The following is a 16,843-nucleotide window of genomic DNA, read 5'->3' on the forward strand; positions in this document are numbered from 1 at the left end:
ATTTCTTTTTTTTTAATTTATTTGTTTATTTTTTATTTTTGGCTGCACTGGGTCTTCATTGCTGCACGCGGGCTTTCTCTAGTTGCGGTGAGCGGGAGCTACTCTTCATTGCAGTGCGTGGGCTTTGTATTGCTGTGGCTTCTCTTGTTGCACAGAACGGCCTCTAGGCACGCAGACTTCAGTAGTTGTGGCACTCAGGCTCAGTAGTTGTGGCTCGCGGGCTCTAGAGCACAGACTCGGTAGTTGTGGTGCACAGGCTTAGTTGCTCCACGGCATGTGGGATCTTCCCGGACCAGGGATCAAACCTGTGTCCCCTGCATTGGCAGGCAGATTCTTAACCACTGTGCCTCCAGGGAAGTCCCAGAAAGGTATAATTCTTGAATTCCCTCTTTTAATTAAATCTCAGAATTTTTTTTCTTTAGGTTCTGATTTATTGCCAAATTTGTTCTTATATCCTTTAGCCTTATATCACTTAACACCTGGGAAGATGAAACATCTACAGCTTTGCTCATTGTTCAGTGATTATGTTTTCCTAGTATTTCACATTAGTAACTAAAAAGCAAAATCAGAAACTCCTCATCAAAGACCTTTGTTCGTTTAGTAACATATATTCCAGTAGGATGTTGTATGTTCTTTTTTTGATCCAAATTTTCACGTTTAAAAAATCACCTCCCTGAGTCATAAACTTGAACATTAGATAACTTGAGTTTTTTTTTTATATTTTCTCCAACCTGTTTTCAGAAATGTGCAATTGTATCTTCACTGCTAAGTTTCTCCAGTTATTGTGCCAGTGACTGTCATCCTTCCCACCTTCTACTTACTTAGCACTAATAAATTTTTGGTAGCTGTAGCGTTATATTTATATGGCATGGCATATATGTTAAAGAAGTCTAGATACTGCCTATTAAATTGATCAAGGAGACCAAATAGAGCATTTCTTTTGCATAATTGACCTAACTAAAATAACAATAATAATAATAATAGTAACAACAACCGTTGATTGAGTACAAAGTACGAGGCAGGTACCATTACTTATTCCTTACAATCATCTCATAAGAAAATAGTTCTAAAGGTTTCACAGGATCAGATAATTGAAAGGGTACATAAGACTCTGCAGAAAAATGCTTACAAAAAGCTTTTAGTAAAGATACAGTACAGCAGGCGAAAGAGAATGCCGGCGAGCACCGAGGATCCATTCCCAAGTGCAGTTCTCCACGTTCTTTTTTTCTTTTTAACATCTTTATTGGAGTATAATTGCTTTACATTGTTGTTAGTTGCTGCCGTATAACAAAGTGAATCAGCTATACATATACATGTATCCCCATATCTCCTCCCTCTTGTGTCTCCCTCCCACCCCCACATCCCACCACTCTAGGTGGACACAAAGCACCGAGCTGATCTCCCTGAGCTATGCGACTGCTTCCCACTAGCTATCTGTTTTACATTTAATAGTATATATAGGTCCATGCCACTCGCTCTCTTCGTCCCAGCTTACCCTTCCCCCTCCCCGTGTCCTTAAGTCCATTCTCTACATCTGCGTCTTTATTCCTGTCCTGCCCCTAGGTTATTCAGAACCATTTTTGTTTTTTTAGATTCCATATATATCCAGGTTCCTTCTTAATCAAATAGGATGTGCCTGTCCCCAGAGTATAAATCACCGAGATTTGTATAAGGAATCTTGGTTTCAGGAGAGCTCCCCAGAAGTTTACAGTGAAGCTTTTTATGCCCCTCTGGTCACATAGCTAAGCCAGGCTGTCTAAGTAGTCCAGGTGTAAGCTGTCAATAAACAACTAGACCTGGTTGCTACCAGGGGAGTTTCAAACTTTAAACAGCAAATTATAAATCATTAGTTATCCCTGCTGACCTTATCTTGGCTAAGAGTCAGTACCAGAGTTCCAGGCATCCCCAGAGATAAGTGTAGGGCTGGCCCAGTCTAGCTGTAAATTAACTCTGTCTTACATAATACTATAACAATCTTTCTTAGACTTAGAAAACTGAGATTCAAAAATAATTGGTCCCAGATCACATAGATATTAAGAGGCAAAGCTAAGATTCAAGTTCAGGTCTGTATAACTTCAAAACCCATGGTCCTAATTATTACAAAACAGTGCATGGTTCTAAAATAATTCTCTCTCAGAACAGATGACCTAAGACTATTATCCAGCATTAAAAATTTAGTTTTTATCAGCAAAAGCAAAGTAGTGAATCAAGATAAAAATTACTACTATCAGTTATTTTTAATATTTATTTGTTTGTTTATTTGGTTGTGTCGGGTCTTGGTTGCAGCAGGCAGGCTCCTTACTTGTGGCTCACGGACTCCTTAGTTGTGGCTCGAGTGCTTCTTAGTTGCAGCACATGGGCTCCTTAGTTGTGGCAGGTGGGCTCCTTAGTTGAGACATGCCTGTGGGATCTAGTTCCTGGATCAGGGATCAAACCCAGGCCCCCTACATTGGGAGCGTGGAATCTTAATGACAGTGCCACCAAGGAAGTCCCTACTATCAGTTTTTAATTATTATAGATGACAAGCAAATGTGCTTGTACCCATGTACACTTACAATGGGTGCATTTTATGGTATGTAAATTGTACCTCAATAAAACTTAAATATATGGAGCTAATTTTATTCACAATGAGCCTGTTTATAAGCCTGTAATTCCTACTTCCTCACACTATCTTCCTGGCCTATATGGCAATGTAAACAGAAATGCCATGTAAGCAGTTCTTTCTACTGAGGTAGCAATTTATTTTTCTATATCAAGGAAGGAAAATGGAGAAATTCTCAGGAAAATCTCCTTAATTACTTACAACTCAATATTTCCCACTATTCTTTGTTCCACATGGGAATGACTAGGTCTAGAGAATTAAAATGGAGATAGAATAGGTCTCGTGGAAAACAAATATGTATAATTTTCAATGAGAGGCCATGTCTTCCTCTTCAACTCCACTCATAGAAACTTTGCACATGGGGTGCTTAATTTATGTAGGCCAATGTCTGACATATAGACTGCTTGGGCTTTAGACTTTTGAAACTTTTAGTAGCCGCATGAACCAAAATATCATTGCATTCTCTGGTGCTTCATTCACCTTGTTGACTTTAAGTGATATGATAAGTTCTCACTCTAGAGGAGTGGTTGAGTAAAATAGGAGCATCCATAAAATTGACTAATGTGCAGACATTAGCATGTTGTTATTAAAAATAGCATTTCAGGGCTTCCCTGGTGGCGCAGTGGTTGAGAGTCCGCCTGCCGATGCAGGGGACGCGGGTTCGTGCCCCGGTCCGGGAAGATCCCACATGCCGCGGAGCAGCTGGGCCCGTGAGCCATGGCCGTTGAGCCTGCGCGTCCGGAGCCTGTGCTCCGCAACGGGAGAGGCCACAGCAGTGAGAGGCCCGCGTACCCCAAGAAAAAGAAAATAGCATTTCATTTTGTGATTCTTCATTTTTTCTGTGTGTGGCCTCTTTTGCCACAGGATTGTCCTTTTTCTGGGATTAAAGATTTAGGACCTATCTTGTTCACCACTGTAGTCTGACACATACTAGTTGCTCAATAAAATTTTATTGGCTAGATAAGTGAATGAAATAAACTAAAAGTCACCATATTCTGTGAAAAGCATCAATGAAGCAGAAATGTACAAAATTCCTAAATGGGAATGGTTAACCAGAGGATTTTACTTCTGGTATTTTATGTGAGTTGTCTGTTTTCACTCTTTCTGTGCCCCAATGGTTCTGGACCATTGAGCATCCAATAAAACTAATTTATTCATCCTCTCAACAAATATTTGTTGATCATATACTGTGTGCCAGGGACTAGATACATTTCTCTCCAGTGAAAAAGGACAAGGGATACTTTGGGTTTGAAAAACAAGTGAACTATGTAATAACAGGTTTGGTTCATGCAGATAGTACAGTTGTAGTGCAAAATGACATCACTGCTCTTCTCACACTGGGAAACTGGATGTCTTCCTTGTCTTTACTTTTAAATACCATGACCATAGAAGCCCTTCCTTATTATAAACTTTATCATTTAAATGATAAAATAGGGTCCATAGGCCAATGAATAATTCTTTGTACCATGAACTAATTCAAAGTTTCTCAAATCTTTTCACCATCAATGAGGACTTTCATAATTTTTATTGATAGGCCCTGTATTTTTGAAAAACTTTTCAGCATCACTCTATTCATTATCCAATAGCTTCTATCTCATTTTTTATTTATCAAATGTATATATATGTATGATATATATATATATGGTATGTATACATATATATATATATATATATATATGCCAAAATTTCTGTTCAACGTGAGATAACTAATGTTATCACCCTTGATATAATTGCAGCTGTGTTTATAGAAGCTTGATGTTTTAGGTAACTAGTCAACATATTATTACTTATAAATTATTTGAAAACATATTATTACTTACAAATTATTTGAAATATTGAAAATAGTGAAACCCATTACTACCTTCTCAGACCTTTAAAGGTGTCGTGTTCCAGTGTTTGGAGCCTACTGAATGTGCTCAGGGTTTATCTGGAGAAAAGGGGTATATTTCTGGAATATATACCAGGGTGAGACCACACAGATACAAGTGAATCTCAGCCAGCTCTGATTTGGGACCTAAGGATTAAAAACTTCTGCTGGGACACACCACCAAAAAAAACCATGAAAGGCAAAGGGTTAACTAACAGACACTTTACATGTAGACAAGTCCTCCGGGAAACAGAAGTTTTACATTCTCCAGCTTTCATCATACTGACCCTAGCAGCTGTGTGAACTCCAAGCCTCTAGCTAAGAATTAAAAGCCAGCTGAATCACCACATCTTTACACCAAATGAAATTATACTTCAGTCAAATTTTACAGAAAGAAAAATGTTTAAATATATTTTAAAGTAATAAGACAATTTCCAGAAATTAGGAAAAGAAGCATGCATCTGTTTAAAAAGAACACACACAGACACATACACACGTAATATAAGTTTACACCTATATGTTATCACTGAACGTATTTAGAAATTATACAGTATGCTACAGAACCCATAAAATCTCATTGGGGAAGGTGTAACATTGTGTTTGGTGGCAAAAAGGTTAGGATCCGTTGGGCTATTTATGACTGAAAGATAAATATATGAACTGAATTTTTAATTAAAAACAGAGGCCTTGTAGTGTTTCCTTACTTAGACTCTTTCTCCTATATTAGCATCTACTTAGGGAATGTTTCTATATTCTCTAATTCTTTGTTTCATATAAAGGGCCAGGAAGGAAAAATATAGGGTAAAAAGACTATAAAGATCTTTTTGACACCTCTGGGGCTCTCCAGCAATCCATGAAAAGTATGTACATTCCCTTTTGATGAAATTCCACAGTTTTTACCATTGATGGGCCCTATTTGTAGGCCCTTTGGCACTGATATATGAATTTAATTCATTCAAATAGAGTTGTTAAAAGTAAATCTTTGAGAGAGAACCTGTGTGAGAGAGTTATATTTTGGTTTCAACTGTTTAAACTTCATGATGGAGATGAGATCATCAGTAACTTTTTAAAAATAATGTTTCTGATATTGTCATTATCTAGTCATGTATTTGGAGAGTAGTAAACAGATTAACCTCTAGGTTTGGTTTTCTTTTTTAATTCACTTTATTCTTTTCTTCAGCTACCTTGACAAGCTATTCTGAAAACATGGAACGCACAAAATACGTTGGGGAAAGCAGTAAAGAATTAGGATCTGGAGGAAACATAAAGCCTTGGCAGTCTCAAAAATCCAGCATGGATTCCTGTTTATATCGAGTAGATGAAAACATGACGGCTTCCACCTATAGTCTGAATAAGATCCCAGAGAGGAATTTGGAAACAGTTTTATCACAGTCAGTACAGTCTATTCCTCTTTATCTTATGCCACGGCCAAATTCAGTAGCAGGTAAGTTTTATTTGTTTTAAATCACCATTTTATTGGCATATATATTGAAATGAAGATAAATTCTGCTCTGACAGTATTTAAATTTTCCATTCATCTTCTTCAACTAAGCTATTCTTTTATGTTTGGGTAACATACATGTGTATTATCTTTTTGAACCTGGGGGAAGGTTTGTGTTCTTTAAGTGATTGTTTAGTTCTGCTTCCAAAATATAAATATAAAATAGGGACTTCCCTTGCAGTCCAGTGGTTAAGACTTCACCTACCAAAGCAGGGGCTGCGGGTTTGATCCCTGCTCAGGGAGCTAAGATCCCACATGCCTCCGGCCAAAAAACCAAAACATAGAACAGAAGCAATGTTGTAACAAATTCAATAAAGACTTTAAAAAGAAAAAAGGTCCACATCAAAAAAAATCTTAAAAGAAAACCAAAATATAAATATAAAATAAAAACACATAAAATCAAAAAGAGAACCTATAAAGTATATTGTCAAGCTGTTAAAAGTCTTTTCTCACATCAGAAGTCTTTCAAATGATTTCACTTTGAGATTTTAGGTTTCAAAAACTTTCGTTTTAAAAAACATTATTTGAGAATTCCCTGGCAGGCCAGTGGTTAGGATTCTGAGCTTTCACTGCCAAGGGCCTGGGTTCGACCCCTGGTCAGGGAACTAAGATCCCACAAGCTGCGCTGTGCAGCCAAAATAAAATTTTAAAAACATTATTAAATTGAAGTATATTTCAGTCGAATTTATATTACCAGAAACATCACCTATAGTTTGAGAGAGTGACAAGCAGGCAAGAATTCAACTTCCCCATTCAAAGAGCTCAGTATTTTCACAGTACACTGGCTGTCTTCCCATAGTAGAATCATCAGGTACCTTACCTACATTGCTAAAGAATAACTCAAACACCACTAGCAGTCTCAGTCATAAGGGGATGATACAGATAATAAGTGGCTGGAATATGGAGCCATTATTCTTTAGCAGCTGTTCAGAACTACGTCAAGGGATATTTTTAATACAGCTAAGTTGCTGTTTAATAATTCAGACCAAGACTTTTGCAGAACGGTTGGGCATTCTGACATTTTCAAAATGCATCATCATCTGGACTTTGTCCATGCTACAAAATCAAAGTTATGTTTGTCTTTCTTACTTGCCTGATGAGTGTCAGGATGGGTTTATCTCACTGACACAAGGTAATAAAATACTTATTGTATCAAGAGCTCTTTCCAGATGTAATTATTTATGTTACGCAGATGATGGTGTGATGCTTCTTGCCTTTCCCATCTCCCTTCTGTACCTTTTCTAAACCATTACTCTTTGTTCCGTCCTCTGGAGACCATCAGCATCTGTCATCACATGTGATTACGAGGAGCATGGCTCATCTGGAAGATCAGTAACTGCAGAAGATTCTAATATTAATTTTTCAAGATTATTCACTTTTATATAATGACAGAAAATTTTCTCTCCTGGGTTCTTTTAAGTATGATGATCCCCAACCATGACATCATTTTTAGAATCCTAGACTGCTATAACTTATGAGAAATTGCTAAGCAAATTCAATCTATCCAAAAGAGAAGCATTTAAATCCTTGCTTACATAAAAATGGAAAATATAGCTACCAGCCTTAATGGTACATCCCAATTTACTTCTTAACCAAGTTGCAGTGATTTCTAAGAGAACTGGCTCTGTTATTTGAGAAGAACACTGAGCACTTAGTAGGAAACAGAGGTATAAGCTTCTTTTGTTCTCTTTTTAGTTCACTAAAGAGATTATAAAATACTTTTCCCTTCTTGAGAGTAAGTGTCTGTAAAGATTCATTATTTTACCCTATGCAAAAGCTAACTTTAAGTTTTACAAAAAGTTGTACAGGACTAATTAGACAGATATGATTCATCCCTCACTGTCTCTAAAGGTTTCTAACACTGTTGCTTTCCAGAAATTGGCATAAGGCAGCTGTCAGAAGCATCAATAAGTTATCAGACATTTCTCTAACTAATAGATATTGAAGAAATTGACTGTATAGAACCCAGGTTTCTATACCAGGTATTTTAATCACCGGGTAAAAGTATAATTTGAAATATGTTTTTTAAAAAACTTTAAAAAGCAAGCAGTATTTTATCAGATGAAGAGTACATTCTTCCATTATATGGATTGTAAGATTTTTGTCTATTTAGAATTTTATCTTGTAAGCACTGTTATTCTAGTTACTTAATAAAATCTATTAAATTGTGGTCAACTTTTAGGGAATTATTCAATTTGTGAATTTTTCAGACTTCTTACCTGCCTCTCATGGTATGTTTTTGCAAACTGCCATTTAGCAACTTCACTGTAGTCGTCAACATACTCGTGGCTACAATTGTACTTCAGTAACTTTTTGCATATCCATTGGAACAGTGACTGAAGCAAATATTAAGATTTTTTGGGAGAATTACAGGAGGGAATTCTAATTGACATCCATTGTTGTTTTGGTAACCTACTTGGCTACAGTGTGATAAATGCTATAATACAGTAATTTATGAAGTACCATAGGAACACAGAGAAGGAAGCATCTAAGTGCAAAGGGGAGAGTAGGGTAGAGAAGAACAGAAAACATCACAGAGAAGGACAAATAAGAATTCACTAGAAGGACTAAGAGAAGAAAGAGGAAGGAGGCACCAAGAAGTTAAAAAACTTGGCATATAATTGGTATTTCTCCATGACTAGGACCTGGGGTATATGGAAGGAATGGTAGAAAATGATGTTGAAAGGGATGCCAAAGACCTTATGCACTCTGATGTTATGTTGGGTTTACTTTGTTGATAGTGAGTTTAAACAGGAGCCATATTATCACGTTTGCAGTTCAAAAGAATGACTGTACGTATCCATCCCTTATAAGATAGACTGAAGGGCAAAAGCCTGGAGTTAGAGAAAATAGTTAAAAGCTTCTGGTATTGTGCAAAATTATAGTGAATTGAATTGCCAGGTTATATCAATAGAGTTGAGAGAGTGGCTTGAGAGATCTTCTTCTTTTTTACCTTAAAAAATAACATTTATTAGATTTTTTAATACAGAGAGATATAAAGAAGAAAACAAAACAAGAAATGAGCTATAATCTCCTTGCCCAGTGGTTCCTGCTGACATATTCTAGAAATTAAAGATTCATATATATTATATATGTAAAATAAAAATTCAGATTCAAACACAAAAGGAAAAGCCACTTTCCCCTCTCTTCTTAGTAAAACGTTAATATTATGATTCTTTAAAAAATATATATTATACATACAATATTCATATTATATACGTAATATAATATATATTATATAGCTACATGTGATTATAATATATGTAAGAGACATGTGAGGTCAAAAATCAATAAGATTTATACAAGAGAAATGAAAGCATATGTTCTTACCCAGATTTACACAAATCATAGCAGCTTTATTTGTAATGGCCACAAATTGTCAGTATCCCAAATGCCCATCAACAGGTGAATGGATAAACAAATTAAGCATATCTTTACAGTGAATACTACCCAGCAGTAAAAAGAATGAACTGATACTGCAACAACATGTATGAATCTCAAAATAGTTAATGCTGAGTGAAAGAAGCCAGAGTTTTAAGAAGTACATACTGTATTACATTTATATAAAATCCTAGAAAATGCAAGCTAGTCTATAGGCACAGAGGGTCTCTCTTGCAATACAACCATCTGCACGTGCGAGTTTCACCGAGCCCTCTTTGTATGACCCTGTGGGAATTGGGGCTCATAACTGACACAATGTCGATACTCTGGCTACTGTTACTCCTCTGAGTAATAAACTGTCTTTCATTTATGACCTAGATGTCTCATGTCTTCTTCCTCAAGCATCCAGGCTTGTTAGCTTACAAGTAGGATAAAATATCAGATCCTTCACAGTTCTTGACAATGAAATACCATTATACCCATACCTAAAAAAATTAAAAGGAACGGCAATGCCAAGTGTTTGTGAGGATGTGATGCAATTGGAATTGTCATACATCGCTGATGGGGGTATATTAATAAATTGGCATTACCACTTTGTAAAGCTGCTTGGCAAGATCTGTTAAAGGTGTATAAAGCTATATGTGCATGTTATCTAAGACCTAGCGATTCCACTCCTGCATAGACTAGCCATCAAAAATAAGTCCTTATATTCACCAAAAGACAGATATAAGAATGTTCATATCAGTTTTAGTTATAATACCCCAAAGCTGAAATTAATCCACATGTCCATCAACAGTCTTGATGAATTGTGTACAACAATGAAAAAGAATGTACTACTGCTATAGACAACATCGTGGAGAGTGCACACTATATGAAGTATGTATATTTATATAAAGTTCAGAAAGACAGACAAAACTATGGCACTTCTGTGGTGAAGAACTAAAGTAGTGGTTACCTTTGGTGGGAGTATCAATTAAGGGAGCCTTCTATATCTTGATCTGAATGGTGGTTGCATGGGTGTATACACAGATAAAAATTTATTGAGCCAAATACTTAAGATTTATGTACACTATGTATATAAATTATACCTCAACTTAAAATACGTATAAAGTATATGTTTAAGCTCTTGTCTTTCTAGAAGGGTTTTCCTTTGTCTTTGGTTTAGAAATAGCAGTCCTAGGTGACATCACTAGATCTTTGAAGAAATACCTATTTTTAGTGTTGATTAAAAATATCCAAATAACTTCAAGAACTGGATGATTTACTTAAGGTGTATCAGAAGTTTGTTCCTTTTTCTTGCAAATAGTATTCCATTGTACGTCTCTACCTCATTTTATCTGTCCATTCACCAAGTTGATGGACATTGAGGTTTTTTCCATTTTTTAGCTATTGTGAATACTGCTGCTATGAACATTCTTGTGCCAGTCTTTGAATGGATATATATTTTCATTTCTCTTGAATAGATACCTAGGATTGGAATTGCTGGATCATAGGGTAAATCTATGTTTAACTTTTTAAGAAACTGCGAAACTGTTTTCCAAAGCGACTGCACCACCCACAGTGTGTGGAGACTCCTGTTTCTCCACCTCCCGTCTACCATTTGTTATTATCTTACCTCTTATTATGGTTATTCTAGCAGATGTGAAATGCTGTCTTGTGGTTTTAATTTGCATTTTCCTAGTGACTAATGATGTTGAGTTTATTTTGTGTGCTTATTAGCTATTCATATATCTTCTCTGGTGAAATAACTATTTTTTATGGGCTGTCTGTCTTCCTATTAGTGAGTTGTTAGAATTTGTTGTATATTCTGCATACGAATCCTTATCAGAGGTGTGTTTGTAAAATATTTTCTCCCACTCTGTTGCTTATCTTTTTGTTTTCTTATTGATGTATTTTGAAACACAAAATTTTTTAAAATTTTTATTCCTTTATTGAAGTATACTTGATTTACAATGTTTCAGGTGTACAGCAAGGTGTTTCAGTTATACATATATATTTGTATGCTCTTTCAGATTCTTTTCCATTATAGGTTATTACAAGATACTGAATACAGTACCCTGTAGGTCCTTGTTGGTTATCTATTTTATATATAGTAGCGTGTATCTGTTTATCCCAAATTCCAAATTTTTCCCTCCCCCCTGCCTTTCCCCTTTGGTAACCATAAGTTTGTTTTCTATGTCTGTAAGTCTGTTTCTGTTTTGTAAATGAGTTCATTTGTATCGTTTTTTAGATTCCACATACAAGTGGTATCATATGATATTTGTCTTTCTCTGTCTGGCTTGCTTCACTTAGTATGATAATCTCTAGGTCCTTCCATGTTGCTGCAAATGGCACTATTTCATTCTTTTTTATGGCTAAGTAATACTCCATTGTATGTATATACCACATCTTCTTTATCCATTCATCTGAAACACAAAAAATTTGATGACATCAATTTATCAGATTTTTCTTCTGTGGACCATGCTTTTGGTGCCATTTTTTTTAAATCATTTTAACAGAAAGTAAAACTGTTTATATCAAGTATTATAAAACACTGATTTTTCTTTGTTATTGAAGTTTATTTTAACTCAAGTACTGAAAAATACTTCCTTACATACTTAAATGCTTTCTTCCTTCTTTTTTTCCTTCTACCCTCCCTCATGTTAAAACATAAATAAAAGGGATAATATTAGTCTAAATTGTTATTCCGATAAACCTTAATTATTGATTAGTTTTTCATCTGTCACAGTGGTCATCTCATAACACTGGCCTTTCTGGCTAGCAGAGATTTTTCAGATTGCTAAGCAGTACTGATCATGCTTCTTCAATAGATCTGTCCTGGAGAATAGGATTTTATACTGTTGGAGGAGCACTTACTGACTATGTTGAACAAAATACTTCATCAGAGAATTATTTCTTGTCAATGTTGAATGTAATACAAACAGACCTGCTATTGCCTACAGGGCAAGTCATAGGTCAAGGAGTAGTTTGTATGGGAAACCATGTATCTGTATCTGTAACCATGTTCTGTATCTGGAAACCATGGTTTCAGATCCTCACACAGAGGCAGGAAAGTAAACCAAACGACTCAATTATTTTCAAAATTTAATAGATTATAGGTTGAAAGTGTTTCCAGAATGTAGAAGGACAAAATTACTTTCACCTGCTGACTGTATAATGTGTGTAAATATATGATAAGACCACAATCTCTAGTAGCTTAAGTGATTAGATACCTAAATCAGTTTTTACAGTAAATTGTATTAGCTCAGGAGGGTCCTCTCTTCTCATTTTAGCTCTAGATATATATGTTTTCCTTTACTTTCTAATGTACGTAGAAGTGGTTCCCCAAGCTGGGGGAAGATCAAATACTCACATCTCCTTGGTGAACAGGAATGATTGATGATTTCAAATATGAGATGAGTTTGAAATAGGGAAAAGAGTCAGTATATTTTACTTATTAAATTGTTCTAAGTATATGAATGGGGTTGGGGAGTGATGAATGCCAGTAATAAAAGGCTTTGTTCAAACTCAGCTTTTAAATTTCCTTCTTTTTTAAACTTTATCTCAGTATGAGTGATATAATTATTTATTTTAGAGACCAATTAATGTTGAATAATGATATGAAAATACCATTTTCATCACATTTTTAAAAACCTAGGGAATTAGTTGTTTAATTGGTCCTTGCTGTGTTCTAGACTTCTCCCCACCTGGGGAAGAGAAGCATCCTCTTTAGCTTGAGCTTTGTGGCATCTTTACAGGACCACATTTGTCACGACCAGGAAATTGTCAAGGAATTATATGAGGCTGATGCTGGATTGAACTCTGAAGAGTAAAACTGTCTGTGTTATTCCATAATTCTTGATTTTAAAGAGAATTGGAAAGGATATGTGGCTTTTATAACACTTTTATTTTCAGGGAATGGAGTCAGCACATATAAAATGTTTATGGTGATTTTTTTTTTAATATTTTCTGAGATTTTAACTCACTACAGTGTATTGAAGTAACATATGTAATGAAATTTTTTAAACAATCATGTACTTTTTATTGATTACGAAAGTAGGTCTGATTGAATAAATATATTGGTCAGTTAGATTTAGCTATATACCTTTAGCAACATAAAGATTCTTAAACAAGTGAAGTCTAAAGTTAATGTACCAATTAAAAGCTCCATATACCACAAATGAAAATAGTACTATTTACTGAAAACATAAAAACTTTTATCTTGAATGATGAAGTGATTAAAGGTGAGTTTTGGCAGTCTAGCATTAAAGGTTGGGTTTTTCCTGGAGCAGCTCAGTTTTCTGAATATAAATTTAGAAGTTTATGCACCTTTAAATTAAAATCGTAAAATATGAAAAAATCAAAACTGTCTTTTATTGTTTTCAAAATGTAAATCACTATTGCATATTTTTAAGCCTGTTGTGTTGGAAGGAAGCAGAGAACCCTTGTGGACTTGTGGTTGCATGGCAGAAATTATCAGAGTAGGCTGTCTGTGGTCATCCTTGATGTCTTAAAATGAGATTGGCAATGAATTGGAGGGATATGAGAAGCAGGAAATGTTCACTTACAACAGCTGTCCTCAGTGCTTTGTGTGAAAATGAAGAGTCTATCAGGGAAACATGCAAACAACAGAAGTCAGTTAAAATATAAACTCTCACCATCTGCTTCTTAATGTTTGGTGCTGCACATTTTCCTAAGAGAAGGATCTTAAGAATCAGGTAAATGCAAAATGGGAATCCTGGGGGATTTAAATGAATCCAATCGGAAACTGTAATAAAGATTTTACCAAAAAGAGTAAAATCAGAAATGGGCTTTTCTGCAGTCAGAATGTTGGCTTTATGAATCAAGGGTGTAAGAACAGCAGAGTGGCTTCTTGCCCAGGCTGTAGCAAACATAAAGTGTCATTCCAGGCTCCCTGCTCAGGTCAGCCAGAATGGCAATTGTGCTACTAAAATCTGTTTGCATTAGTGGCAACTGATATAAGAAGAAACAATTTAAACTGATTCCAAACTCTGTAATACAGAGTTGCCTCTGGAATGTTTTGTACCAAATGTCATCTGCTGGATTTCTTCCTGCCCACTTGTGTATTAAATTCAAAAAGTATGTCAGTTAAATGTTCTGTAAATGAGTCAGCTGTTCCAATCTGATGAAATCTCAGAAAAATATATGCTCCCTTTTTCCACTTCCCTCTTCCTTCTCTGAAAACAAGGATTTTTAATGACATAGATTTTATGGGCTTACTTTTTTAAAGCGTTTTCTTTTTACATAAAACTTTTTATTGTTGACTTGTTTTTCCTATTTCATCAGTTCACTTCAACTTATCTGATTAATTCTTATATTTGTATCTAGAAAGTGTTCATTAAATATTACAGTATTGATTTAATTTGACAGAATTATCTCAAAAAAATTGCCAGGACAATTTCACAGTAAGAGTAGCACTACAAGGTGGGAATATATGTGTCCCTATAGATCTATCACTGGTGTTTTTATGGGATGATGATGTACAAGGCATTGTTGTTATAGCCACCTCCTTCATCCTTAGCTTTCAGATAACCCAATGAGACAAAACCTAATTTGTTATTCATTGATTGTTTAAATATAGGCAAAACACAACGTGTATGTTAAATACAATTATTTAGTCATTAGAATAGCACTTATTGAGCATATGCTATATATGCCAGACACTCTTCTAAGCACTTGAGAATCATCAATAAACAAAACAAAGATTCTCACCCTCGTGGAACTTACATTCTCACCAGGGAAAGTAAAATAAACAGAATAAATAAGTAATTTATATAGTATTCAATACAGTAGAAAGTGATATGTGTTATAGAAAAAAGTAAAGGATCAGCAGTACCTGAAGGAAGATTTTATGAATATCATTGGAGCCAAGCATATTACCATAGTGATGTCTGTTAAACATTAAGCAGAGCAATAAGGAAGGTGAGGATAGAGCCAGACAGATTTCTAAATCTAAGTAGGACTAGCCTGGAATTTAGTTCTGTATTGAGCATTACGTGCAGGGCACTCTGATTTACTCTAAAGGAATGTAGTTATCAAAGAAGAATCAGACATTTCCTAGTTGCCCTCAAGAACCTACCATAATCTAGTGAGGGAAGACAGACATGTAAACAATTAGCTGAATAACACAAGTTCTAATTAGCCATATATGTATATGGTTGCTGAAAGGGAGAAGCAATTAATTCTGCCTGGGGGATCTATCAGGGAAGCAGAAAAAGTGTAGCCTGAGCAAATTTTGACAATGAGTGAGATGTTTGGCAAAGTATGACAAAGACTTTTTCTCAGAAATTGGCTTGCAAATAGAAAGGATTCATGTGACTACGCCGGAGAGTACAACTACGTACAATTAGTGAAACAAAGGCCACAGCGCATAGAATTTCAGATCTCTTGGCTGATCTTTCCAGTATTTGTCTGCTAAGTCTTTAAATACTATATTTGAAGGGACAAGAATTTTGAAAATGATGAAGCAGAAAGAAACTGAAAATAAGACTAAGGAAAACAACTTAATAAGGAAAAGAGGCAGTAAAGAAATTATTTTGGATTATTTGATAAAATAGTGATAGATTCAGAGATCAGAGAAAAAGATATTATTGCCAAAATAAGAAAAAGAATGAATGTTTTAAGAGACTTAGGTAACACTAACCATAACTCAGTTGCAGTCTAGAATAAAGCAGTAGTTCCCCATTGGCTGGTTCAGAGCTATAGTGCTTGATACTGAATATCTCTGCTTTTCCTTAGTTCAGTTTGCCTGTGAGTATTTGGACTTGTAAAGGAATGACCTGTTTTTCAGTTCGGTTATTGCAATATTTTTTCTTTTTCTTCTAATGTCATTTATCTGAACTGAGAAATGTGCTGATTCCAAAATATATTTTACTACATTTCTTGGTTTTGTGAAAAAAAGCAATAGAACAACTGATGTTCATTTTTCTAGGAATTACTATGGTAAAGCTTAGTTTAGTAAAACTTGTTAAGTTCACAGTAAACATTTACATTTTATAAAAGCTGTCAGTAGCTCTTCATTTAATATAAGAAGTTGAACCTGTGAAATGAAGGCTGTGCCAGAAGATTTTTTTAATACAAAGAAATTAAAATGGATTATGTAACTGCTATTTAACTTAAATCTATACTCCAAGTATAGATCTCCCATAGTTTAATCTTTAAAAGAGTCATAGATGGATATAACGTATAAAAAGGAAAGACTTTAGGCTTCTTTTTTTAACAAAGCTTTTTGCTCCACTTCATGTTGTGTATTTCTATATCATTCTGCCTACTGTTAATGAAATATATATTCTCTTTTTATTAAAACATATCAAACCATCTTAGTGTGTTAGCATATAGAACCATTTTAGTAAAAGTACCCTGCTAGAACCTTGCTTTAAAATCATATAATGTACCATTAATATTGCCATAATGATAACCAGAAATTTCTATCACTCATCCAGCTGTTACAGTTTTTATTTGAATTTTGTTTTAATGTGAATAAAAGAAAATA

General features: G+C 35.0%; 1 protein-coding gene across 12 annotated transcripts in view; it reads left to right on the forward strand.

Annotated features, from left to right (window-relative positions):
* TANC2 (tetratricopeptide repeat, ankyrin repeat and coiled-coil containing 2) overlaps positions 1–16,843 on the forward strand; it is a 362,156-nt gene that overhangs the window by 218,943 nt on the left and 126,370 nt on the right. For all 12 annotated transcript variants that reach the window (XM_067717046.1, XM_067717048.1, XM_067717051.1 and 9 more), the window contains one exon: positions 5,650–5,913. In XM_067717046.1, the coding sequence (XP_067573147.1) occupies positions 5,650–5,913 (264 nt within the window). The remainder of the gene's footprint in view (positions 1–5,649; positions 5,914–16,843) is intronic.

Source organism: Pseudorca crassidens, chromosome 19 (assembly GCF_039906515.1).
Source record: "Pseudorca crassidens isolate mPseCra1 chromosome 19, mPseCra1.hap1, whole genome shotgun sequence".
Classification (NCBI taxonomy): domain Eukaryota; kingdom Metazoa; phylum Chordata; class Mammalia; order Artiodactyla; family Delphinidae; genus Pseudorca; species Pseudorca crassidens.